This window comes from Triticum urartu, chromosome 2A (genome assembly GCF_056163025.1).
Source record: "Triticum urartu cultivar PI428250 chromosome 2A, HENAU_Tu73, whole genome shotgun sequence".
NCBI lineage: Eukaryota > Viridiplantae > Streptophyta > Magnoliopsida > Poales > Poaceae > Triticum > Triticum urartu.
In genome coordinates this window covers 555,661,866-555,687,584 of record NC_141874.1, presented here as the reverse complement: position 1 = coordinate 555,687,584, position 25,719 = coordinate 555,661,866, and the positions used below count along the sequence as shown (strand labels likewise).

At 44.6% G+C, this 25,719-nt stretch overlaps 2 protein-coding genes across 2 annotated transcripts; both read left to right on the top strand.

Moving 5' to 3' along the window:
* Positions 1 to 13,298: 13,298 nt before the first annotated feature.
* LOC147985869 (protein FAR1-RELATED SEQUENCE 5-like) lies at positions 13,299 to 14,135 on the top strand. The gene has a single exon (XM_087541771.1). The coding sequence runs from the start codon at positions 13,299 to 13,301 to the stop codon at positions 14,133 to 14,135; it is 837 nt and encodes a 278-aa protein (XP_087397897.1).
* A 180-nt stretch (positions 14,136 to 14,315) lies between these two features.
* LOC147985868 (protein FAR1-RELATED SEQUENCE 5-like) lies at positions 14,316 to 14,660 on the top strand. Its single transcript, XM_087541770.1, has one exon. The coding sequence runs from the start codon at positions 14,316 to 14,318 to the stop codon at positions 14,658 to 14,660; it is 345 nt and encodes a 114-aa protein (XP_087397896.1).
* Positions 14,661 to 25,719: the final 11,059 nt, after the last annotated feature.

Sequence of the window (25,719 nt, the reverse complement as noted above, 5' to 3'; positions counted from 1 at the left end):
CCGATGATAACCGTGCAGGTGACGCAACCGAGCTCAAGGAGGAGCTTGATGAAGATCATGTTCATTGTGTTGTTTCGTTTTCAATTGATCAGTAGTGGAGCCCAGTCGGGACGATCATGGATCTTTTGCATTAGGGGTGGTATTCTTTTATTTTGGTTCTGTAGTCGGACCTTGATTGTATTCTGAATGATGTAATGCTATATTCATGTATTGTGTGAAGTGGCGATTGTAAGCCAACTCTTTATCTCTATCTTATTCAGTACATGGGATGTGTAAAGATTACCCCTCTTGCGACATGCCTACTATGCGGTTATGCCTCTAAGTCGTGCTCCGACACGTGGGAGATATAGCCGCATCGTGGGTGTAACAAGTTGGTATCAGAGCCTTCCCCGACTTAGGAGCCCCCTGCTTGAACGAATCGTTGGCGTTGTTGAGTCTAGAAAAATGTTTTGAGTCTTAGGATTATATATATCGGAGAGTAGGATTCTTTTTACTCCTCAGTCCCTTCGTCGCTCTGGTGAGGCCTCCTGACGTAGAGTTTTGACTCTTCTCTTCTCAAATTTTCACTAAAAAAATTTTTAGGATCACGCGGGTATCTTGGAATCGTTCCGATGGTTTTGTGACGAGAACATTGTTCTTGATGCCTCCTAACATTTAGGGGTTGTGGCAGTGTCCCGGGGAGTTGAGCTCCGAGGTGTTGTCGTCACAACTTTATCATTGCAGTTCTGGAATACCTGAGTTCGCCGACATCGAAAATCTCTTTTATGCAGTTGTTGGTGAGATAACCTCGATGCTACCCAGTACTGGGGCGGGAGTTCGGGAGTATTGCCATAACTCGTATAACGAATGCTTTTTCAAGGTTGAGGTAAACAATTTCCGAAGGTTTCTTGGTTATGTGTTGAAGGATGGTTACAGCTGGATGTAGGATTTGTTAGTTTTGGGTGAGATATTATGCTTCCCCTGTATCCCCAACACCTGATTGCATAACTGTAAAGTTTCGGGAGATTATAAGTGGGAATTCAAGTAGCTCCTAGGATATCTTTCCGACAGATGCATGATATGAGATTGGGGTTCAACGTCTAGTGGTCCGCCTATCCATTGTTGGTTTTACAGTGGTCTCGTTGTGTCTTAAAGAGTCATTGGCTATGCTGACTCGGGGACGCTTCGTATGTCATGTGCACTGCCTTGTACATGATGGTGTTGTACGATCGAGCCCGTGTGGGCCCCACCACGAAAACTTCGGACAAAATCTCTAGCATATGTTTGTTCTGGCTTACTCTGTAAGCCAATCCTTTGTTTTGTTTTGAGTTTTGGTATTCGAGTTGCTTCAAAGTCAAGTGTTGATTCCATACCTTCCCTAAGTGTTGTTCTCATATTTCTATGTGAACATTAATCCTTCTTGATAATCGAGATTTTCATGTCAATTCTTTTCAACCGGCGTGTTCCTCTTCAAGTGGATCCGATCATTTCTACATTCGCGAGATCAATTCTCAGTTCTTTGCAATGGTGTTTCTTTCATCCGTCCCAAGTTGCCTTTGTTTTTCTCGCCCTCCCACCCTTTTTCTTTAAGGGCTAAGATTTCTTAATCAAGTATCCATCTTATTGATGTGATGTCTCTCCATTCTTCCCGTCAATGTTCTTACTCGATGGTTCTCATGAAGATGTTCTACTAGTTCATCATTTTTCATTCTCTTTCTTCTCCGGTGGATTCAAGTCAAGCTTTGTCGATCATATTCCTTTCCTCGATTCAAATGCTTTCTCATGTCGGTGCACCTCTTAATCATTAACTTCTCATTATTCATTTATTCTGGAGTGCTGAAGATATCTCAGAAGATTCGTGTTTCCACTCTGCATTTGTTCAAGATCTTTTGAGGATGTTATCTCATTCAAGCCATTTAATTCAACCGGTGCAATCTCTCTTTTCAAGCAATCTTTTCAACGATGTTTCTTTTTAGTGGGCCCTAACCCATAGGTCTTTTCCTAGGATCTTACCTGACTCATCTTATTTTCCCGGTGTTACTCTCAAATTCTTTTCATAGTTTGACATAAGAATGAATCATCATCAGTCAGATGACTGCTCGAAGATCGCTCTCAAATCATGTTCGTTCAATCTCTTCGTTTTTCATTCTCTCAGAGAATCTCAACAATTTTGGTGGTGTTTCTCGTCGTCATTCTCGGATCTTGAAGACCGAAGAAGAGTTTCTCTTAAATCTTGGTCCGTTCTCTTGAAGATTTGTGGTTCTAGCTTGTTGCCATCCTCTCATAATTGTTTTTCGATTGTGAGAATTCTTTCACCCATCCGGAGGCCATCATTTCAGAAGATTTATTCATTCTTTCCAATCTTACCGGTGAATCGTTAAAATATCCTCTAATCAGTTCATGATCTCTTCGTTTCACTTGTATCTAAATTCCCTCAAGTATCTTCATTCGTTCTCTAACTCTCCCGGTGTTTCCTTCTCTTTTCTTCGCTCATTTTCTATTCTTACGGTGGTTCGTTCAAAGATTTCTCTTCCTTCATTATCATATCAATTTATTCGTTGTTTCAATCCTACCGGTGGTTCGTTGAAGACCTTCTCAAGTTTGCGCTATATCTAACTTAATCCTTTCTATGAGAATAAGTAGTATGCCAAATCCGTTGCTTGTCATCAATCTAAATTGGTGAAGGATGAGCATAACATAATTCTTATTCTTGGTTCACCCAAATGATTAATTCCTTATTCTGTAGGTTCATCAAAATTCTTGATTTCAATTGTTCATCTTTCTTTCCGGAGTTCCAAGTTTTTCTCGATTATATCATCGCGAAACTCCATCTAACCATTGTAAGGCTTCAATCTTGTTCGCTTCAAACCTTGAATTCTTTTATGTTATCATTTCCTATCCGAAGTTCTTCATGGAGGCTCTACATGGTGGCTCATCAAGGATTCCTTTCATTCTTCTTTCGTTTTTCAAGATTTCTCTCGAAGTTATGATACACCAAGCTATACTCTCAATTAAACATGGTGTTCAACACATGTCTTGTTTTGAGGAGTTCAAGCATTCTTCATCTTGCATTCCGAAGTGCAATTCTTTCTACCTTATCATTTGAGGTGGTGTTATGTCATTGTTGATAATTTCCCTTCGTGTTTCATGATTCACAAGTTTTCAAGAGTGACATATCTAAATCCATCATTTTCTCTTCGCTCAAGACTTCTTCTCAACCAATCAATCTCTTCATTGGAGTTATCTTGGGTTATATTTCACCTAAAGTTTTCCCCTAAGGATTGTTGCTACTTATGTTGCTTGTAAATGACCCAAGTTCTTCATTTATCCTTCTGGTGAAATAAGTTTCTCATCTCCTTGTTCATCTCAATCCAATCTATTGTTTTTCGTTAGTGGCGGAATTTCACCTCATAATTTTAAGATGTTCTCCATAAGCCCACAACAATCTTACTCTTTTCGTTGTTGTTTTCCAACAACTCTGTTATAACCTTCTTGGAAAGGTGCCTTCCAAGCTCATTTGTGGCAGAAGTAGGCACTTTCTTCTACATTATTTTGTTCCAATGAGCTATCTTCTATTCTTTCTTCTAGAGGCATTGTGATGTTGCTCTTTTCACTCATCATCTCGAATTGCGAGGATCGTGTTCTTTTCGTGTTTATCATTTCAACCAGAGTGTCGTGTCCTCTTTTCAAGTATCCTCTCATCTTGTCAAGCTCATATTCTTAACCTTCCTTTTCCAACCGGAAGTGTTGTCGTATTTGGTCTTTATCGTTCCTTGTATATCTCGTTTCTACCAGAGTGCTTACATCTACTTCTTGCCTGTTGTACCGCTTTTCTTATGTCTTTCAACCTACAAGGTTCTAGTAATGTTCCTTGTTCCTCTTTTCTAACGGAGTGTTTTCAACTTTGTTCTTCTTCATTGCTTTCTTTCTTTCAATTTGTTCAACCTCTCAAGGTTCGTGGTTTCACTCGTTTGTCCAAGAAGCAACTTTGTTTTATCTCTTCCTCTTCCATTTCTCTCCGGTGCCATCCTAGATCTCGGGACGAGATCCTCTCTTAGTGGTGGAGTGTTGTGACGCCCCGAGACCGTTGCGCCAGGTGTCTTCCAGTTATTCGCTGTTGTTGCCATGTCTTTCGCTTGTGTGTTGCATCTTGCCATGTCATCATCCGCATTGCATCATCATGTTTTTAAAACTTGCGTCCGTCCGGGTTCTCCAAGTTCTCTCTGTTGTCCGTTCTGAGCCCAACCACACTTGCACGCGCCCGCGGCACCTCCGAAATAGTATTTTATAAGTGGCTGAAAAATGTTCTCGGAATGGGATGAAAGTTGGCGTGTGGTCTTATTATAGTGTAGATAGACCGCCTGTCAAGTTTCATCGCATTCGGAGATCGTCTAATGCCCCAACGGATAAATATAGCGACATTATAGTCGGTCAAACGTCGGACGTTTTCGGTCTCCGAAAACGGTTGCCGGGTTGCTTTCCTCCTCTCTCTTCTCATTCTAACCACACACTTGACCCCGTTCGCCAAACCCCTCCTTGCACAGCGCATCGACCCCCTCGAGTGCACATTCGGAGCTGTCCCGAACCCAAATCGAGCAGTCATCACCGTTGAACTCGGTTCATCCCCTAACATCTATAAAACATCACCGTTTTCTTATTTGGACTCCCTAGCCTATTTTTCTTGACCGCCCGATTCCGATCGGAGGGTCCAACCTCAATTGTTTTTACCTATATATAGTCCACCGCCTACTAAATCAGATCAAACCCTAGTCAAAACCTACCCCTAGACCCTCCCCGAACCTCTCAGCCACCAGCCACCTACCCCCCACTCCTCAATTTCCGAAGCCACCCTCTCCCCCGCAGCCACTTGGCGCCTTCTCCACCACCATCCGCTGTGGCCCGTGAAGCCCATCCTGGGCCCGTCCAGGCCCGGGTCTCTCCACCGTCGCCCGTACGCTGCATCGAGCTCCTCCCGCTCGATCTGGTGCTTCCCCGCGCCGGCCGAACCTCCACCTCCTCCTCCTTACCTCGTCACCGGCGAGGGCCGTCGTCGGACAAACCGACCAGGCCAGTACCCCGCCGCACTACTCTTTTCCCTGGCCATCTCCCTCTCCTCCTCCCTCTAACCCTCTCTCTCTCCTGCCATGTTCAGGGTCCCCCATGGCCGCCGGATCTGGGTGCTGTCACCGTCGTCCTGCCCGTTTCCGGCCTCCCCTGCCTCTGCCTCGCCCGGATCAGGTAGATCCGGCGAGTCCTTCGCTGCCGCCGTCTGCATCAAGTTCCGGTTCGTTCCCTGCTTCGGGAACAAGAGGACGAGGCGCCCGTTCGTCCCGCGCCTCTGCTCGCTGCGTTGACCCGATCCGGCCTTGACAGGCCCAGCACCACCCCCCTTCCAGACAAACCTCCCTCACCACCGATCTGGGCCAGGTCCACTGGGTGAGAACCCCCCCTGTGCACTCTAGGCCGGCCAGATTCGGCCCAAAGTCTTTCTTTAGGCTCTGTGATTTTGCTTTTTATCCAGAGAACGGCAGATTTACAGAAAATCCCCCTAGCTTCATGCATTTAATAACTCATCATCCATGCACCGGATTAAAATGATTTATATATGAAACATGACTAAAATTTCATCCAGTTTCATAATTTGCCACTTTCATCTATGTTTAAAATGTTTAAAACGTTGTTTGTTTAAATTTTGCCTATTGTCATGCTAAAATGATTTATTCCATAACTTAATAACCGTAGCTCCAAACCTAATAAACTTTATATGTAAATGGGGTAGAAAATTGCCTAGTTTAACATGGTGACTTTGCTTTGCATGTTTAACAACTCTGAAATTATGTTTAGGGCAGAACAGTACCAAATCCATAAATTGCATATGGGGATTTACCGGACTTGTTGTTTTGTTGTTCTGGCCTCATTTAAACTTGCCTAGATAGGTAGTTTTATTTTTGCTTCACCTCTTGCCATGTTATTCAACATTTAATATTGTTGGGTACATAAACGAGATCGAACTAAATAACTTGAATGTGGTGTTCCGTCAATATGCAACTCGTTGCATATTGAGCTCCACTTAACTTGTAGTGTTGTTTGTGCATTTTGCCACGCCATGCCTCATTAAACCAGACATGCATCATACTTGGTTATGCATCATGCCATGCTTATGTGATGGTTGTTGTCGGTGTCAAAACCGGCGGATCTCGGGTAGGGGGTCCCGAACTGTGCATCTAGGCCGGATGGTAACAGGAGGCAGGGAACACTTTGTTTTACCCAGGTTCGGGCCCTCTCGATGGAGGTAATACCCTACTCCTGCTTGATTAATATTGATGATATGGGTAGTACAAGAGTAGATCTACCACGAGATCAAGGAGGCTAAACCCTAGAAGCTAGCCTATGGTATGATTGTTGTGTATGGAGTTGATTGCCTACGGACTACAACCCTCCGGTTTATATAGACACCGGATAGGGTTAGGGTTACATAAAGTCGGTTACAATGGTAGGAGATCTTGAATATCCGCATCGCCAAGCTTGCCTTCCACGCCAAGGAAAGTCCCATCCGGACACGGGACGAAGTCTTCAATCTTGTATCTTCATAGTCCAGGAGTCCGGCTGAAGGTATAGTCCGGCTATCCGAACACCCCCTAATCCCGGACTCCCTCAGTAGCCCCTGAACCAGGCTTCAATGACGACGAGTCCGGCACGCAAATTGTCTTCGGCATTGCAAGGCGGGTTCCTCCTCCAAGTCCTTCGTAGAAGATTGTAAACACCAAGAGTAGTGTCTGGCTCAGCAAAATAAGTTTCCACATATTGCCATAGAGAGAATAACATTGACACAAATCAAATCTGCCGACGTATTCCGCAGTGCGTCATCACACTACGGCCAAGGCCTTTAATTGAATCGTTTTTACTTTTCCACCTCAGCATGTTTTGCGAGGCGGTTTCCTTGGCACGTCTTGTCAAAGCAGAGATTGTGTACCCCCTTTACGGGATTCTCATCAATACGGACGTGGATAACCCACCCGCGCCATTTATCACGGTGCTAGGGAGGCAAGCGAGTTTTACTAGGCTGGTGGGGACGCACAACCGCATCCGCCCATATAAGGGGATAAGGATCCACCCTTTTACCTATGCCTTCTTCCTCTTTTGCCTATCCATCTCCTGCGCACTCGAGCTCCAGCGCCCAAGCCCGCACTTCCCACCTCAACCTTCTCTAGCAATGTCCGGAGCGGGAGGCAAGTGGATGGTCTCCTCCGTCACGGAGGGCCATGTCAAAAGGCTAAGGAAGGCCGGATACTTGTCCAAAGGCATCGCGCACCAGCTTCCCGAGGAGGGGCAGCTTCTCCCCACCCCAAGGCCCCATGAGAGGGTGGTATTCCTTCCCCACTTTCTCCGCGGACTGGGTTTTCCACTCCACCCATTTGTCCAGGGGCTCATGTTTTACTATGGCCTGGATTTCCACGATCTGGCCCCGAACTTCGTCCTCAACATCTTGGCGTTTATCTCGTGTGCGAGGCTTTCCTCCACATCCGCCCCCATTTCGGCCTCTGGCTCAAGACCTTCAACGTCAAGCCCAAGGTGGTGCACGGCAGCCAGGCGAAGTGTGGAGGCGCCATGGCAGGCAAGATGGCCAACGTCCTATGGCTCGAGGGCTCCTTCGTGGAGACCCTGAAGGGGTGGCAATCGTGGTGGTTTTACATCACCGAGCCGTGCGATCCAAAATGGATCGCAGCCCCCGAGTTCCGATCTGGACCCCCCACGCGGCTTATGTCCTGGAAAGAGACGGGCCTGCCGTGGGGTGACGAAAAAGAGCTGGCCGGACTGTAGACATGCATCCAGTCCCTGGTGAGCAAGCCGATCAAGCTCGTCGATGTAGTCCAGGTTATGCTCGTCTGCCAGATCCTCCCGTGTCAACAACGGGACTTTAATCTGTGGGAGTTCGACCCGGCGCAGCACCGAACCCTTAACAGGCTCTTCGACACGACGTATGAAGACGTCTGGAGGGTGCTAACCAAAGGCGCCGAGGCTCCCACATCCGCTTCCGAGGACCGCGGATACAGCTCGCAGCGTCACGCTAGCGAGGTAAGCCATTTTCACCTTTTACAGGATGTTAAGTTTTTTCATAGTTTGACTCTATGCGGGATCTAAGCTCCCTTACCTTTGACAGGCTTGGCGGGCGAAGTCCGGATCGATTAACTGTTCGGCTCCCTTGCCCGAAGACCCAGCCCCCGCTCTACTAGCGAAGCTGCTGGTTCCGGCACCTTATGTGGTGCCGGAGAAGAAGAAGGCCACGGGGACTCGAAAGAGTTCCCGGCATATGGTGGTGTCGGACTCGTCGTCCGACGAGTCCGAGACGCACTCCCCCCGTGAAGACGAGGAGGAGGAAGAAGAAACCTCTCCCCCCCCCAGCGGGGGGAGGAGAGAAGAAGAAGGCCGCCCCAACGGGGGAGGCCGAGGGGTCTAGGAAAAGGAAGACCCCTCCACCGGACTACACCCCAACGCCGAAGAGGGCAAAGAGGAGTGGCCAAACAGGGCCAAGCGTCCGGCGAAATCGTAAGTATTCGGATACCAGAGTAACTCATGATATTCCTTTTGTTGCACAGCTTTCCCTAATGCCGAATATAATCATGCAGCCCGCCCCGGGCCGAACTCAACGAGTCGTCGAGCGGCTCCCTGGATTCATCGGACGTGAACTCAGTTCCGCCCGCTGTCTCCCCCCGCACTGCGGATGACGCCGAAGTGGCGTCGCAACGAGCTCCGGGGCAGGAGGAGGTGGTCCTGGAGGAGCCGCAAGGCGACCTCCCGGGCTCCAGGAGTAAAGGGGACAAGACCCCCCAGGGCTCCAAGTCCGGCTTTGTGCCGGACACCGCGCCGGAATCTTTAACAGTTCCGGACCGCGGTAGGCGAACTCCTTCCAAGAGGAGCAAGCCTTCTGAGCTGGCGGCCTCCGTCCAACCGGAGGTGCCGGACAATCTGCTCGAGGTGCTTGACGGCGCCTCCATCGACGAGGAGCACCGTACTATTATGAGTACGGTGATCCAGAAGGTTCAGTCCGCCAAGAGCGGACTGAGTGAAGCTTGCGCTAGCCTCCGAACAGGCTTCGAGGTAAGTAAAAGATATGTAAAAATATTACCGCATAGACAGTAGCCCCTGATGCTCTGTTTGGCGTTCGTAAAGAAAAGCCGAATAGAGGATCTAGTAAATTTCGCAGGAGTCTAACAAAAAGAGTCAATATGCATATGCAAGCTTCGCTGCTAGCCACCGCCGCACTGACTGCGGAGGTGGGTGCCCTGAAACAGGGACTCGAGCGAACCGAGCAAGAGCTCGGCCTTGCCAAGCGGCAGCTCGAGGAAAAAGAAGGTAGGAAATACCTTACAGAAAAAGTGCCTATAGAGAGGCGTGATTGCAGAAAATAATAGGATTGCACTACTTATTATAGGGGCCACGACTGAGGTGGCGACCCTCAAGAAGGCGCTGTCCGAGGCCGAAAAGAAAACAGCCGCGGAGCGCACCGAGCGAGAGAAACTTGGGGCTCAGGTCGGCGAGGTGCAGCAAGAGCTTCAGGCTCTCATGAAAAACATGAGAGTTTGGAGCTTGAGTCAAAGACCCAAGCGTCTGAGCTCGCGGCGGCCCTTGAGACTGTCAAGTCTGCCAAGGCCGAAGACCAAAAGGCCCTCCAAGAGTTGGAGGAGATGAAGAAGATAGCAGCGGGTAAGGCATTCTTTATGCAAAGCAGAAATATAAAAGTAAACTACTTGTTACTTACCCGAATCCGGAGCTCTCCAGGGGCATTCACAGATCTTCCCCGCAGCGTATCCGCCGCTGCCGCATTCTACCGAGCTGAAGAGGGCAGCTCGACAGAGAAGGTGTTCTGGTCTCAGTATGCTGAGGCCGGACACCCTGTGCCCTTGAGCGACCAGCTGAAACAGCTGGTCAAGCTCCACAAGGTGGCCAAATAGGCCATGAAAGGCTTCATAGTTCGGTTGTGGCCCGGAGAGGCCCTGCCTGGGAGCTACTTCGGGCTGGTGCGGTGGCTGGTGGACGCCTGTCCAAGGCTCGAGGTCATCAAGCGCTCCGTCTACATCAAAGGTGCCCGTAGGGCCCTTGCCCGTACAAAGGTGCACTGGGGTAAGCTACATGGTGAAAAGCTTGTGAGGGACGGGCCGCCGCCGGGGAAGGAGCATCGCAGGCCTGAGAACTATTACAAGGATGTTCTTGCAGGTGCCCGCCTTGTGGCGGATGAATGTACCAAGGATGTAATTTTTGAATAAACTCGCTCGTTTTTATCCTGTGCGCTGAAAACTTGTTCATATGCGCTAAGCAATGCTTATTGAATTTAAAATATTATTTTCTATGCGGCCGTTTATCAAAAATTGAGAGATGGCCAGTCGTCGGCTTCTTCCCCCATGCCACTAGTGCTGGGGTGTTCGGTGATAAACCTGAGCGCTCTTTTTCCCATGGTTGGGTCCTTCGAGGGAGGCGCTCAGCACGACAAACCGGGCAATCGGACTATAATGCTTGAACACTCTCACTTAGCCATAGAACTTTATAATTTTAAATTTCGGCGAAGCCCCTAGTTCGGAAGACCGAGTTCGGGGTGCTATCCACGCCTTGGCCGGACAAATCCGGCTCCTCGCTCAAAGCGGCATAAGTCTTTAGGGACTCGAAAAACCTCTCGAACAGCGATCGGTCTCTCGCCTCATCATGACAGTTAGTTTTAGCTTTCTCCATTGAGGTGCTTAACCCAGCTCAACCGGGGCACAATCGCAGTGGTTCTCCTAGTGCTACCTTAGAGGATAGAGCGGAACGTAAGGCACCAAAACATAGGAGCCGGGAAAACCCAACTATTGACCCAAATCATGATTCGGAGCCGATGCATATAGTGCTATAAGTTTGGGGTGCCACACTTGTGAAAGTGTACGGGCTTCTCACACCATATTAAAGGGTACTGAAGCCCCTGGCGTACTTGCCATACCACAGTGTACGGGTGCAACATGTCATTAATGAACATATATAAAAGAGAGTAATGCAGAAAATAGACAAAAGCTATGCATTGTTTATAGAGAGGCTATTTATCAAAGCCGAACGATACAAGGAGTGCGATAAGCAAAAAGATATTTGGACTATTCAGTATGTCCTGACCAGGGGCAGGCCGCGGAATTGTATTTAAAACAGGTATACCGCTCGTAACAGAGACCACCTGGGAGTTCCATAATGCGGCATGGCTTGTCTGCCTCCCTGGATCTTGCATCGTTTGTACGGCAGTCGAATTGCCGAACAGGTCGTCCGAAGTATGGAGTCCTGAAAGTAAGAAAAAATGAAAAAAAGAATCCGGCAGCCCCTAGTACGTTTTAAGCTGTATTTTGGGCGTGCCGTTATTGTGCCCCTTCCCCTGTGCCCATGGTATTTCAAGGGCGTAGTTATGTATGCGAGGTACTGGTTTTGCTATGTCGCGAAAGCTGGGGTTGGGGCCGCATTGCTACACTTGCTCTGGGTGTGCCAGGCTGTTCTGCTGTGGGTTACTCCGGGCGCGCTTGGCAGTGTCTGACTTTTTAATGGCCGGACTGGAGAATTGCCTGAGAAAGCTACTATGTACCTCCGCTGCGAGAGCCGCCGTATGCTCCTCCATACGGAGGGAGCGTTCGGTGTTTCCGTTGACCGTAATTACTCCTCGAGGGCCTGGCATCTTGAGCTTGAGATATGCGTAGTGCGGCACCGCATTAAACTTTGCGAATGCGGTTCGTCCGAGCAGGGCGTGATAGCCACTGCGAAACTGGACTATATCGAAGATTAACTCTTCGCTTCGGAAATTGTCCGGGGATCCAAAGACCACGTCAAGTGTTACTGAGCATGTACAGTTGGCTTCTACACCTGGTATAACGCCTTTAAAGGTCGTTCTTGTGGGCTTAATCCTTGAGGGATCTATGCCCATTTTCCGCACTGTATCCTGATAAAGCAGGTTCAGGCTACTGCCGCCGTCCATGAGGTCTCTTGTGAGATGAAATCCGTCGATGATTGGGTCGAGAACCAATGCGGTGAAGCCGCCATGACGGATGCTAGTGGGATGGTCCCTTCGATCAAAAGTGATCGGGCAGGAGGACCATGGGTTGAACTTTCGGGCGACTGGCTCTATCGCGTATACGTCCCGTAGCGCACGCTTCCGCTCCCGCTTGCGAATGTGGGTTGCGTATATCATGTTCACCATCCGCACTTGTGGGGGAAAGCCCTTCTGTCCATTGTTGTTCGGCGGCTTGGGCTCCTCGTCGTCGCTGTGCAGCCCCTTGTCTCTGTTTTCGGCCCTTAACTTGCCTGCCTACTTGAACACCCAACAATCCCTCTTAGTGTGATTGGCTGGCCTTTCGGGGGTGTCATCCCTGGACAACTATTGTTGCCCTCCCTGGACAACTGTAGTTGCCATGGAGGAACAACTGCAGTTGCCATGCCAGGACAACTGCAGTTGCCATGCCAGCACAAACTGCAGTTGCCATGTATTGACCAACTACTATGATGCTTACAGGTTATTACGGTGGTGGTACCCCGGCAAACATCTCGTGGCAAGCTTCACAAATTGCAGATAGAGCACGTCAATTTGGTGTGACAGACCACACAAGATGGGCACATGCAGCACAACAAGGTAAGGAAAAAATTGAACCACAAGAGAGCACTACATTTGTTTTTGTGGCAAAAATAGCACATGACGAAAAACAAGATTTGTATCAATGATGGTGGACACAATCAAGCATAAAACGCTAACAAGTGGTTGTGTGCAATGAGTCGTATATTGTCTTCGGAAATTTTCCAACTGCTAGAAGCATGTGTGTAGTGCTAATGGTTGATCGCATTTGCCCAGTGAGCTCAATCCTAGAATGCAAAGTTTTGATGCTAGAACACACTGGTTGCCATGTATTGGTAGCAGTATTTGCCATATATGCAGGACTGCAGCTGCCATGCATATAGAATCCAAGTTTCCGTACTAAAAAGGAGCTGGTTGTCGTGCATTGGCAAACAATATTTGCCATGTTTGTTGGACTGTAGCTGCCATGACTAGACAACTACAGTTGCCATGCATGTCCACACGCAGACTCACGGCTTGCTGTTTGAATGATGGCAGGCCAAATCACTTGAAGTTGATGTGATCCATTACAATATACATGTTATTCAAGCAAAATCTTACGCGGGTACCTGTTTTTTCTATTACAGGTCCTACAACTACAGTGAACAGCGGTGCGCGGACATCTACTGCGGGGAGCTCTGAGCGCACGAAAGAGGCGTTCCACCAGCCAGCCAACAATCATGGCGCAAACAATGCTGAGTCAGAGTCGGAAATGGCAATCATTCCAGCAATGCCAACAGGAACCCCTTTGAACACAAGCACTGGCAACACTCAAGTAGATGAAACTGCCGCCGATACTGAAGTGAATGATGAAACTGATGACGAAGCACAAGGGGATGAAGATGGTGGGCAATCGGAGATCATGGTACCTCAGCCACCGTACGTTGGGCAGAGATTTGAATCGTTCGCAGAAGCAAAGGAATTCTACCAGACATATGCAAAGTTCCATGGGTTTGCGGTCAACACCGAATACCATAGGAAAATTAAGAAAACTAACGAGTACAGCAGAGGTGAGATGAGGTGCCACAAGGCACGAAGGAACAAGAAGGGAAAAGTTGTTGCGCCCGTCGTTCCGAAACGAAAGAGAGGTATCATTCTCAAGACCGAATGCCATGTCCGGTGTAAGCTAAACGTAGATGGAGCACAGTGGGTGGTCACTGAATATTTTGACGAGCACAACCACAAACTCATAAAGAAGTTCGACCTAGTAAAATTTCTGACCGCCAACAGAGGATTCACCCCCCTCGAGAAGAAATTCATAAAGCTGCCACATGATTGTAACATTGGTCCATCAAGAATGGTCCAGATACTATCACTCATCCACAGCAAAAAAGGGACTCTGAGTAGCATGCCCTACATACCAGCTGACGCCACAAACCTAAAGGCAAAGAACCATAGAGAGAGCAAGTTGGCTGACATAGAGGCCACAATGGCCAACTTCGATGAGAAAGCGAAGGACGATCCAGATTTCTTCTACAGGATAAGGTTGGACGATGAGGACCATGTCAGGAACATGTATTGGGTGGATGGTGCTGCAAGGAGAGCCTAGAAACATTTCCGAGATTGCATTTCATTCGACGCGACGTATCTCACTAATATGTACAAGATGCCATGTGCTCCATTCATAGGAATAAATAACCACAATCAGTCGTTGCAGTTCGGATGCGGGCTCGTTTGGAATGAAGACACGGATGGGTACGTTTGGCTGTTCAAGACCTTCTTGGAGTGCATGGATGGACTTGCTCCGATGAACATAATAACAAACCAGGATTTTAGCATGCGTGCAGGCGTAGAGGAGGTCTTTCCGTTGGCAGTGCACAGGCACTGCAGGTGGCACATTATAAAGAAGGCTGAGGAGAGGCTAGGACCATTCTTTGCTGACCTCCCAGAGTTGCACAAGGCATTCGAGCTGTGCGTGGACCACAGCATGACGGTGGAGGAGTTTGAAAGGAGCTGGATGGCCATGATTGAAACATATCAAGTCACAGACAACGAGACTCTTGCTAGCCTGTGGGAGAAACGAATGTACTGGGTGCCGGCCTACTTCATGCAGTGCTTCTTCCCGTTTCTGTAGACTACGCAGCGCAGCGAGGGGTTCAATGCTGTTTTGAGGCGGTACGTGAGCCCTGGCAACTCATTGCTACAGTTTGCCAAGAAGTACACAGCTTTGCAACAAAAAATACTGGGATCTGAGCTACAGCAAGAAGCGAACACCACGCTAAAGCAGCCAAAATTGCTAACGTATTTACCGATGGAGAGGCAAATGAGCAAGATATGCACCAACAAGATCTTTAACAAGTAAGTCAGTTGCGTTACAAGTCTTATTTGCGCAAAGCACGAGGGCAGTAGGTGCCATATAGAATGCAATGCAGTTGCCATGATATGTGGTTGCCATGTTTATGAAATACTGTTTGCCATGCTTACTCAGCTGCAGTTGCCATGTTCAATGGAAATTCTGTTTGCCATGCTTACCCTGATGCAGTTTCCATGTTCAATGAAATGCAGTTGCCATGTTTTAATGCACTGTACTTCCATTGCGCATGATGGTGTGCGAATGCCAATGTCAACTGAAAAATGTTATGGTGTTGCCATATCTACTGAAATGCAATTGCCATGTTTACTAAAAATGCAACTGTCATGTTTGCTGAAATGCAATTGCCATTGTTTACTCAACTGTAGTTGCCATGTTTAATAAAATGCAGTTGCCATGTTTTATGCAATGTGATTCCATTAGGAATGTTGCTGTGGAAATGACGATGGCCAGTTGAAAAATGTTATGCAGTTGCCATGTCTAATGTACTAGAGTTGCCATGTCTAATGTACTACAGTTGCCATGTCTTATGTACTATATTTGCCATGTTCAAGGTACTATATTTGCCATGTTCAATGTACTATAATTGCCATGTTCAAACAAAATGTATTTCTATTTCCATGACAACATAAGGTGCTACAAAAAAAGAGTGCACGATAGTTTAACAGAAAACACACAAAACTTGCAGATTCCAGGAAGAAATAAAGCGTGCCAGCATGTTCACGGCTTTCCAGGTGGGCGAACATACGTTCAAGGTGTGTTCTATTTTGGGCATATCAGATTCAGAACCTGAAGACCTGGACAAAGAAAGGAACTACTTCGTGAAAGCCTTGATCGGCCAAGGCGAATACTACTGCCAATGCTGCAAGTTTGAACGGGACAGCATTGTCTACTATCACATACTAAAAGTAATGGACATGAACGCTGTGACACGGATGCCCTGCCATTTCATAAGGTGGCGATGGACTTGGGACGCTGACGACGCGTTGGCGCCACAGACAACAAACGCAGTTCTGGCTGTGCATGATGAGAGACCTGAGTCAACCATGGAAGTCGTGAGGCACGTTGTGCTGACAAAGAACAATGATGAGCTAATTGATGAAGCGTGCAAGAGTGATGAGACAGCGGGAGTCAAGAAAAACACAGGAAGGCCCTGAAAAGAGGGCTTGATGAGATCAAGAAGAGGAAAGCTGAGGAAGCCTTACACAGGTTCCCCCACACATCAAGTGTGCCTTCGTCCACGGGGCCATCATCTGAAAACTCGGAGATAGGATCTGGAATATCAAGCACACAAACCCAGGTCAGGAACCCACCCCGTTCCATCACAAAGGGGCATCCAAAAGAGATAAGGTACAAATCGGGATTGGAGATTCAAGCAAAACACAAGAAAACGAAGAAAGGGACGGGCAATCCGTAAGCAAAAATTGGGGCGCTGTGACATGGTCCTTGGGGACATTTTGTTTTGCAACCCAGATGTTGTGAATTTTTTCTAGAAATGGGAGACTGACTCTTGAGGGGCATCAGAAGTTGCAGGAAAATGCATTGAATGGGTAACTGCGGTTGCCATGTTGTGTGTGCTTGGTCTGCCATGTTATATGTGTTTAATCTGCCATGCTATTTTGTACTAAATATGCCATGATATTTTATACTGAATCTATCATGGTAAATATACTGGGTCTGCCATGTTAATTATACTCAATTCGCCATGTCAAGTATACTGGATCTGCCATCTTGTTTATGCTGAATCTGTCGTGTTCTTTGTACTGAATCTGCCCTGTTAGCTGTACTGAAAAATGCCATGTTATTTGTAATGACTCTACATTGTGTATATTTTCATGATAATTCGACACGCTTTAGTCACACATGTTGTGTTGTGTGCAATATATGGGAAACAAAGTTGAAAAAGCGTAACGGGGATCAACCGCAGAAAAGGTTACGGCTACATGATCAAAACTACCATGGTAGCCGGTGCAGTTAGCAATGAAAAAGAAGAAGCAAAATGGCCAAATGAAAAAACGATGATGACTTTTAATAACCATGTCTGGTGAACTACAGTTGCCATGTTTTAGAACATAGTGCATGTATTCGAAGCAGCAACCTGGTGGTGCAAACGATGAAACCACAATAATAATGATAAACATAAAACGTACTCTACTATCACGCCTGAAATAGGTTCACATCCACACAAAATATTACAAAAAATATTCAAATGTCACTCATGAACCACCACTATGTACTAGGCTACTCGGGGTTGCAGTCATAAAATAGCACACGGACATAGTTTTTGAGAAGAACAAAAGGTAGTACCTTACATTCCTCGGCAACAGAATGTAAGGTATGCTTCCGGTGTGTAATGCCATGTGATCACTTGTACTTCTTGATGACTTTCTTGACAGCTTCCTCCACGAACTCGCGTGCTCCGGACCGCTTGTTGAAATCTTCATTCGTCAACCAGTTCCATGTGTAAAATTTCCGGAGCTCAACAACCATTGCAGCATTGATAGCGGGAACAAGTCTACCTTCCCACTTTGCAAGGTATTCAACATGTGAAAGCCACAGTCTGTCCTGCACAAGAAAAAGAGTCAGGTGAACTCGCAAAAAGGATAGACATAGCAATGATAAAATTAAATTCATATGTAACAACAAAGAGGGGTGGGATTGATGTAAATGGCACATGAAGGGGGGTAGGAAATTACGTGTTCCCTTGTTTAGTAGTTGATACGTCCATTTTGCGTCATGCTTTTATATAGATATTTATCGCAGTATGGACTGTTATTTCACTTTATGTCACAATACTTATGGCTATTCTCTCGTATTTTACAAGGTTTACATAAGGAGGGAGAATGCCGGCAGCTGGAATTCTGGGCTGGAAAAGGAGCAAATATTAGAGACCTATTCTGCGCAACTCCAAAAGTCCTGAAACTCCACGGAACATCTTAAAACAAATAAAGAAAAATCCTCGCCAAAGATGAAGGCCAGGGGGGCCACACCCTGCTCACGAGGGTGCCCCCCCCCTAGGGCGCGCCCCCCTACCTCGTGGGCCCCCTGGTGGCTCTCCGACGTCCATCTTCTCCTATATGAAGTCTTTGGATGAGAAAAAAATAGGAAGGAACTTTTCGAGATGAGACTCCGCCGCCACGAGGCGGAACCTTGGCGGATCCAATCTAGAGCTCCGGCAGAGCTGTTCTGCCGGGGATACTTCCCTCCGGGAGGGGGAAATCATCACCATCATCATCACCAACGCTCCTCTCATCGGGAGAGGGAAATCTCCGTCAACATCTTCACCAGCACCATCTCATCTCCAAACCCTAGTTCATCTCTTGTATCTAATTCTTGTCTCAAAGTCCGGGATTGGTGCTAGTAGGTTGCTAGTAGTGTTGATTACTCCTTGTAGTTGATGCTAGTTGGTTTATTTGGTGGAAGATCATATGTTCAGATCCTATATGCATATTATTACCCCTCTGATTATGAACATGAATATGCTTTTTGAGTAATTACGTTCGTTCCGAAGGACAAGGGAGAAGTGTTGCTAATAGTAGTCATGTGAATTTGGTATACGTTTGATATTTTGATAAGATGTATGTTGTCTAGCCTCTAGTGGTGTTATGTGAACGTCGACTACATAACACTTCACCATTATTTGGGCCTAGAGGAAGGCATTGGGAAGTAATAAGTAGACGATGGGTTGCTAGAGTGACAGAAGCTTAAACCCTAGTTTATGCGTTGCTTCGTAAGGGGCTGATTTGGATCCACATGCTTGCAATAGAGGTTAATAATAAGTGGGATGCTTGTTCAAGTAAGAACAACACCCAAGCACCGGTCCACCCACATATCAAATTATCAAAGTATCGAACGCGCATCATATGAGCGTGATGAAAACTAGCTTGACGATATTCCCATGTGTCCTCGGGAGCGCTTTCCTATTATAAGAGTTTGTTCCGGCTTGTCCTTTGCTACAAAAGTATTGGGCCACCTTGCTGCACTTTATTTACTTTTGTTACTTGTTGCTCGTTACAATTTATCCTATCACAAAACTATATGTTACCACTTATTTCAGTACTTGCAAAGAATACCTTGCTGAAAACCGCTTATCATTTCCTTCTGCTCCTCGTTGGGTTTGACACTCTTACTTATCGAAAGGACTACGATAGATCCCCTATAATTGTGGGTCATCAAGACTCTTTTCTAGCGCCGTTGTCGGGGAGTGTAGCCCTTTTGGTAGGTGGAATTTGGTAAGGAGAAATTTATATAGTGTGCTGAAATTTACTGTCACATGCTACTATGGAAAGTAATTCTCTGAGGGGCTTGTTCGGGGTATCTTCACCCCGTCCAGTAGAGCAAAATGTTGCTCCTCAACCTACTGAACATATTGAAAATGAAACTCCTTTTGAATTTCCTTCGGGTATGATGGAAAAACTGCTAGCTAACCCTTTTACAGGAGATGGAACAAAGCATCCTGGTGAGCACTTAATATATGTGGATGAAGTTTGTGGATTATTTAAGCTTGCAGGTATACCCGATGATGTTGCTAAGAAGAAGGTCTTCCCTTTATCTTTGAAGGGAGACGCATTGATATGGTATAGGCTATGTGATGATATGAGATCATGGGACTATAAAAGATTGAAGTTGGAATTTCATCAAAAGTATTACCCTATGCATCTTGTTCATCATGATCACAATTATATATATAATTTCTGGCCTCGCGAAGGAGAAAGCATCGCTCAAGCTTGGGGGAGGCTTAAATCAATGTTATATTCATGCCCCAATCATGAGCTCTCAAGAGAAATGATTATTCAAAATTTATATGCTCGGCTTTGTGATAACAATCACACCATGCTCGATACTTCTTGTGTTGGCTCTTTTATGATGAAGACTATTGAATTCAGATGGAATTTATTGGATAGAATTAAACGCAACTCTGAAGATTGGGACCTCGACGAAGGTAAGGAGTCAAGTATGAAACCTAAGTTTGATTGTGTTAAATCTTTTATGGACACTGATATTTTCCGTAAGTTTAGCACTAAATATGGACTTGACTCTGAGATAGTAGCCTCTTTCTGTGAATCCTTTGCTACTTATGTTGATCTCCCTAAGGAGAAGTGGTTTAAATATCATCATCCCATAGAAGTAAAAGTAACTGCACCTATTAAATTTGAAGAAAAGACTGTCACTTATAATGATCCTATTGTTCCTACTTCTTATATTGAGAAACCACCTTTCCCTGTTAGAATAAAGGATCATGCTAAAGCTTCAACTGTTGTTCGTAAAAGCAATATTAGAACTTATACACCTCCTGAGCAAGTTAAAGTAGAACCTAATATTGCTATTGTTAAAGATCTCTTGTCTGATAATATAGATGGGCATGTTATTCAGTTCGAAGGTGAAACTGCTATAATTGCTAAACCTTGTGATAAAGATAAACATAGACATGTGGTAGGCGTGCCTGTTATTTCTGTTAAAATAGGAGATCATTGTTATCATGGCTTATGTGATATGGGTGCGAGTGCTAGTGTTATACCGCATACTTTATATGAAGAAATTAAGAATGAAATTTCACCTGCTGAGTTAGAAGGTATTGATGTCACAATTAAACTTGCCAATAGAGATACTATTTCACCAATTGGAATTGTTAGAGATGTTGAAGTCTTGTGTGGGAAAACTAAATATCATGCTGATTTTCTTGTTCTTACTTCTCCGCAAGATAGCTTTTGCCCCATTATATTTGGTAGACCCTTCTTAAATAATGTCAATGCTACCATAGATTGCAAAAAGAATGTTGTTACTGTTGGCTTGGATGATATGGTTCATGAGTTTAATTTCTCTAAATTTAGTAAACAACATCGTGAGGAAGAATTACCTAGTAAGGATGAAATTATTGGTCTTGCTTCTATTGCCGTACCTCCTAGTGATCCTTTAGAACACTATTTGCAAGACCATGAAAATGATATGTTCATGAATGAAAGAAGGGAAATAGATGAAGTATTCTTTAAACAGGAACCTATTTTGCATCACAATTTGCCTGTTGAAATCTTAGGGGATCCTCCTACACCCAAGGGTGATCCCGTGTTTGAGCTTAAACCTTTGCCTGATAATCTCAAATATGCTTATCTTGATGAAAAGAAGATATATCCTGTTATTATTAGTGCTAACCTTTCAGAGCATGAATAAGAAAGATTATTGAAAACTCTGAAGAAGCATCGTGCTGCTATTGGATATACTCTTGATGATCTTAAGGGAATTAGTCCCACTCTATGTCAACATAAAATAAATTTGGAAGCAGATGCCAAACCAGTTCGTGATCCTCAACGACGTCTGGATCCTAAAATAAAAGAAGTGGTAAGAAAAGAAATACTAAAGATTTTGGAGGCAGGTATAATCTATCCTGTTGCTGATAGTGAGTGGGTAAGTCATGTCCATTGTGTCCCTAAGAAGGGAGGTATTACTGTTGTTCCTAATGATAAAGATGAATTGATTCCACAAAGAATTATCACAGGTTATAGGATGGTAATTGATTTCCACAAATTAAATAAAGCTACTAAGAAAGATCATTACCCCTTACCTTTTATTGATCAAATGCTAGAAAGATTATGCAAACATACACACTATTGCTTTCTAGATGGTTATTCTGGTTTCTCTCAAATACCTGTGTCGGCTAGAGATCAATCAAAGACTACTTTTACATGCCCTTTTGGTACTTTTTCTTATAGACATATGCCTTTTGGTTTATGTAATGCACCTGCTACCTTTCAAAGATGCATGATGGCTATATTCTATGACTTTTGTGAAAAGATTTGTGAGGTTTTCATGGACGACTTTTCCGTATATGGTTCCTCTTTTGATGATTGCTTGAGCAATCTTGATCGAGTTTTGCAGAGATGTGAAGAAACTAATCTTGTCTTGAATTGGGAAAAGTGCCACTTTATGGTTAATGAAGGTATTGTCTTGGGGCACAAAGTTTCTGAAAGAGGTATTGAAGTTCATAAAGCCAAGGTTGATGCTATTGAAAAGATGCCATGTCCCAAGGACATCAAAGGTATAAGAAGTTTCCTTGGTCATGCCGGATTTTACAGGAGGTTCATTAAGGACTTCTCAAAAATTTCTCGGCCTCTGACTAATTTATTGCAAAAAGATATACCATTTGTCTTTGATGATGATTGTGTAGAAGCATTTGAAATACTTAAGAAAACATTAGTCTCTGCACATGTTGTTCAGCCACCTGATTGGAACTTACCCTTTGAAATTCTGTGTGATGCTAGTGATTATGTTGTAGGTGTTGTTCTAGGGCAAAGAGTTGATAAGAAATTAAATGTTATTCATTATGCTAGTAAGACTCTAGACAATGCTCAAAGAAATTATGCTACTACTGAAAAAGAGCTTTTAGCAGTTGTATTTGCTTGTGATAAGTTCAGATCTTATATTGTTGATTCTAAAGTAACTATTCAAACTGATCATGCTGCTATTAAATACCTTATGGAAAAGAAAGATGCTAAACCTAGACTTATTAGATGGGTTCTCTTGCTACAAGAATTTGATTTGCATATGGTTGATAGAAAGGGAGCTGAGAACCCCGTTGCAGACAACTTGTCTAGGTTAGAAAATATTCTTGATGACCCACTACCTATTAATGATAGCTTTCCTGATGAACAATTAAATGTTATAAGTACTTCTCGTAGTACTCCATGGTATGCTGATTATGCTAATTATATTGTTGCTAAGTTTATACCACCTAGCTTCACATACTAGCAAAAGAAAAAGGTTTTCTATGATTTAAGACATTACTTTTAGGATGACCCACATCTTTATAAAGAAGGAGTAGATGGTGTTATTAGACGTTGTGTACCTGAGCATGAACAGGAACAGATCCTACGCAAGTGTCACTCCGAGGCTTATGGAGGACGCCACGCTGGAGATAGAACTGCACATAAGGTATTGCAATCTGGTTTTTATTGGCCTACTCTCTTCAAGGATGCACGTAAGTTTGTCTTGTCTTGTGATGAATGTCAAAGAATTGGTAATATTAGTAGACGTCAAGAAATGCCTATGAATTATTCTATTGTTATCGAACCGTTTGATGTTTGGGGCTTTGATTATATGGGACCTTTTCCTGCCTATAATGGATACACACATATTTTAGTTGTTGTTGATTACGTTACTAAGTGGGTAGAAGCTATTCCAACTAGTAGTGTTGATCATAACACTTCTATTAAAATGCTTAAAGAAGTTATTTTCCCGAGGTTTGGAGTCCCTAGATATTTAATGACTGATGGTGGTTCACACTTTATTCATGGTGCTTTCCGTAAAATGCTTGCTAAATATGATGTTAATCATAGAATTGCATCTCCTTATCACCCCTAGTCTAGTGGTCAAGTAGAGTTGAGCAATAGAGAGCTCAAATTAATTTTGCAAAAGACTGTTAATAGGTCTAGAAAGAATTGGTCTAAGAAACTTGATGATGCATTATGGGCTTATAGAACTGCATATAAAAATCCTATGGGTATGTCTCCGTATAAAATGGTTTATGGAAAAGCATGTCACTTACCTCTCGAACTAGAACATAAGGCATATTGGGCTATTAAAGAGCTTAACTATGATTTTAAACTTGCCGGTGAGAAGAGGTTATTTGATATTAGCTCACTTGATGAATGGAGAACCCAAGCTTATGAAAATGCCAAGTTGTTTAAAGAAAAAGTTAAAAGATGGCATGACAAAAGGATACAAAAGCGTGAGCTTAATGTATGTGATTATGTATTGCTATACAACTCTCGTTTAAGATTTTTTGTAGGAAAACTTCTCTCTAAATGGGAAGGCCCCTATGTTATCGAAGAGGTCTATCGTTCTGTGCCATAAAAATCAACAACTTCGAGGGCACAAATCCGAAGGTGGTAAACGGTCAAAGAATCAAACATTATATCTCAGGTAATCTCATAAATGTTGAAACTAATATTATTGAAACCGTAACCCCGGAGGAATACATAAGAGACACTTTCCGGAACGTTTCAGACTCTGAAAAGGAATAGGTATGTGGTACGGTAAGTAAACCGACTCCAAAACAATTTTTAAGGTAATATTTCTCCGTTTTGGAATATTTAGAAAAATAGAAAAATAAGTAGCAGTCCAGGAAGGACACGAGGGCCCCACGAGGGTGGTGGGCGCGCCCTACCCCCCTAGGCGCGCCCCCCTACCTCGTGAGCACCTCGTGTGCCTTCCGGACTCCGTTTTCTTGCATGATACGTATTTTGGTCGGTAAAAATTCATTATATAACCTCCCGAAGGTTTTGACTCCCGTATCACGCAAACCCCCTCTGTTTTTGTTTTCGAGCTGTTGCTGCTGCAGATTAGAGCAAGATGTCTTCTCAAGAGTCAATCGGGGAGAGCCGGGTATCTAATCCGGCACCGGAACCAAGGGTAAACAGCGACGCTGACCACTTTGGGCCAGCAATGGAGGAAGAGATGGAGGCTGACTTGATGAGAGTAGATGCCATGGAGGATGAAGAAGTCACCTCTCGCCTCCGAGCTGGGTTCACGATGGGGGAACTACAAAGCTCAGCTATTCCAAATTCGGTTATCCCTTCTAATGTTAGATTTCTTTCTTATGAAAATATGAAGAGGAGTGTCACTTGTTCTCCCGCAGCTATGCAACACCCTTGGGTGCAAGGAGCTTTAGCTGTCATAGGAAAGCTTCGTAAGGAAATAATGGACCTCAAACAGCAAGTCAATAAGCTCGAGGAGGAGAACCGCATCCTGAGGGGAATCATCGCCAAGAATATTACACCGACAACAAAGAAGGAGATATAATCACATGGGTATGGGCACTCCCCTTGGCAACTGCCAAGCTTGGGGGAGGTGCCCCGGTATCGTATCACCATCACAACTCCTACCTTTACCGTTTTTCTAAGTTCTATCCTATTAGTAGTATCTTGATTTAGTAGAATAAAGTTTATGGCATGATCTAGTTTTGAGTTTTGCTTTATGATCTCTATTTGTAATCAAGTCCGTGAGCTATATATAATAAAGATTAGTGTTGAGTCAAGGGCTTGATTATTTTGCCATGATCTTGGGTGAATAAAAGAAAAGAGAAAAAGAATAAAAAGAAACAAAAAAGTTCATATTGATCTTATTGAGAGTAATGACTTCACATAGAAAGAGTATGATGATTAAAAGTTGTTGCGAGTTGGCAAGCATAGCTTTGGTCATTGTTGCAATTAATAGGAAGTAATAAGGAAAGAGAGGTTTTCACATATAGATATATTATCATTGAGATCTTTTATGATTGGGAGCACTCATTAAAATATCACATGCTAAAGAGTTGATGTTGGACAAGGAAGACAACGTAATGAGTTATGTCTTTCTTATATCTGAGATAAAGTATGTTGTCATGGATCCTCTAACTTGTTGAGCTTGCCTTTCCCCCTCATGCTAGCCAAATTCTCAGCACCAAGTAGAAATACTACTTGTGCTTCCAAATACCCTTAAACCAGTTTTGCCATGAGAGTCCACCATATCTACCTATGGATTGAGTAAGATCCTTCAAGTAAGTTGTCATCGGTGCAAAGCAATAAAAAAATTGATCTAAATATGTATGATTGATTGGTGTGGGAGAAATAAGCTTTATACGATCTTGTGATGTGGAAGTAATAAAAGCGACGGACTGCATAATAAAGGTTCATATCACAAGGGGCAATATAAAGTGACATTCTTTCGCATTGAGATTTTATACATCCAACCATAAAAGCGCATGGCAACCTCTGCTTCCCTCTACGAAGGGCCTATCCTTTATTATTATCTTCTACCTTATGCAAGAGTCATGGTGATCTTCACCTTT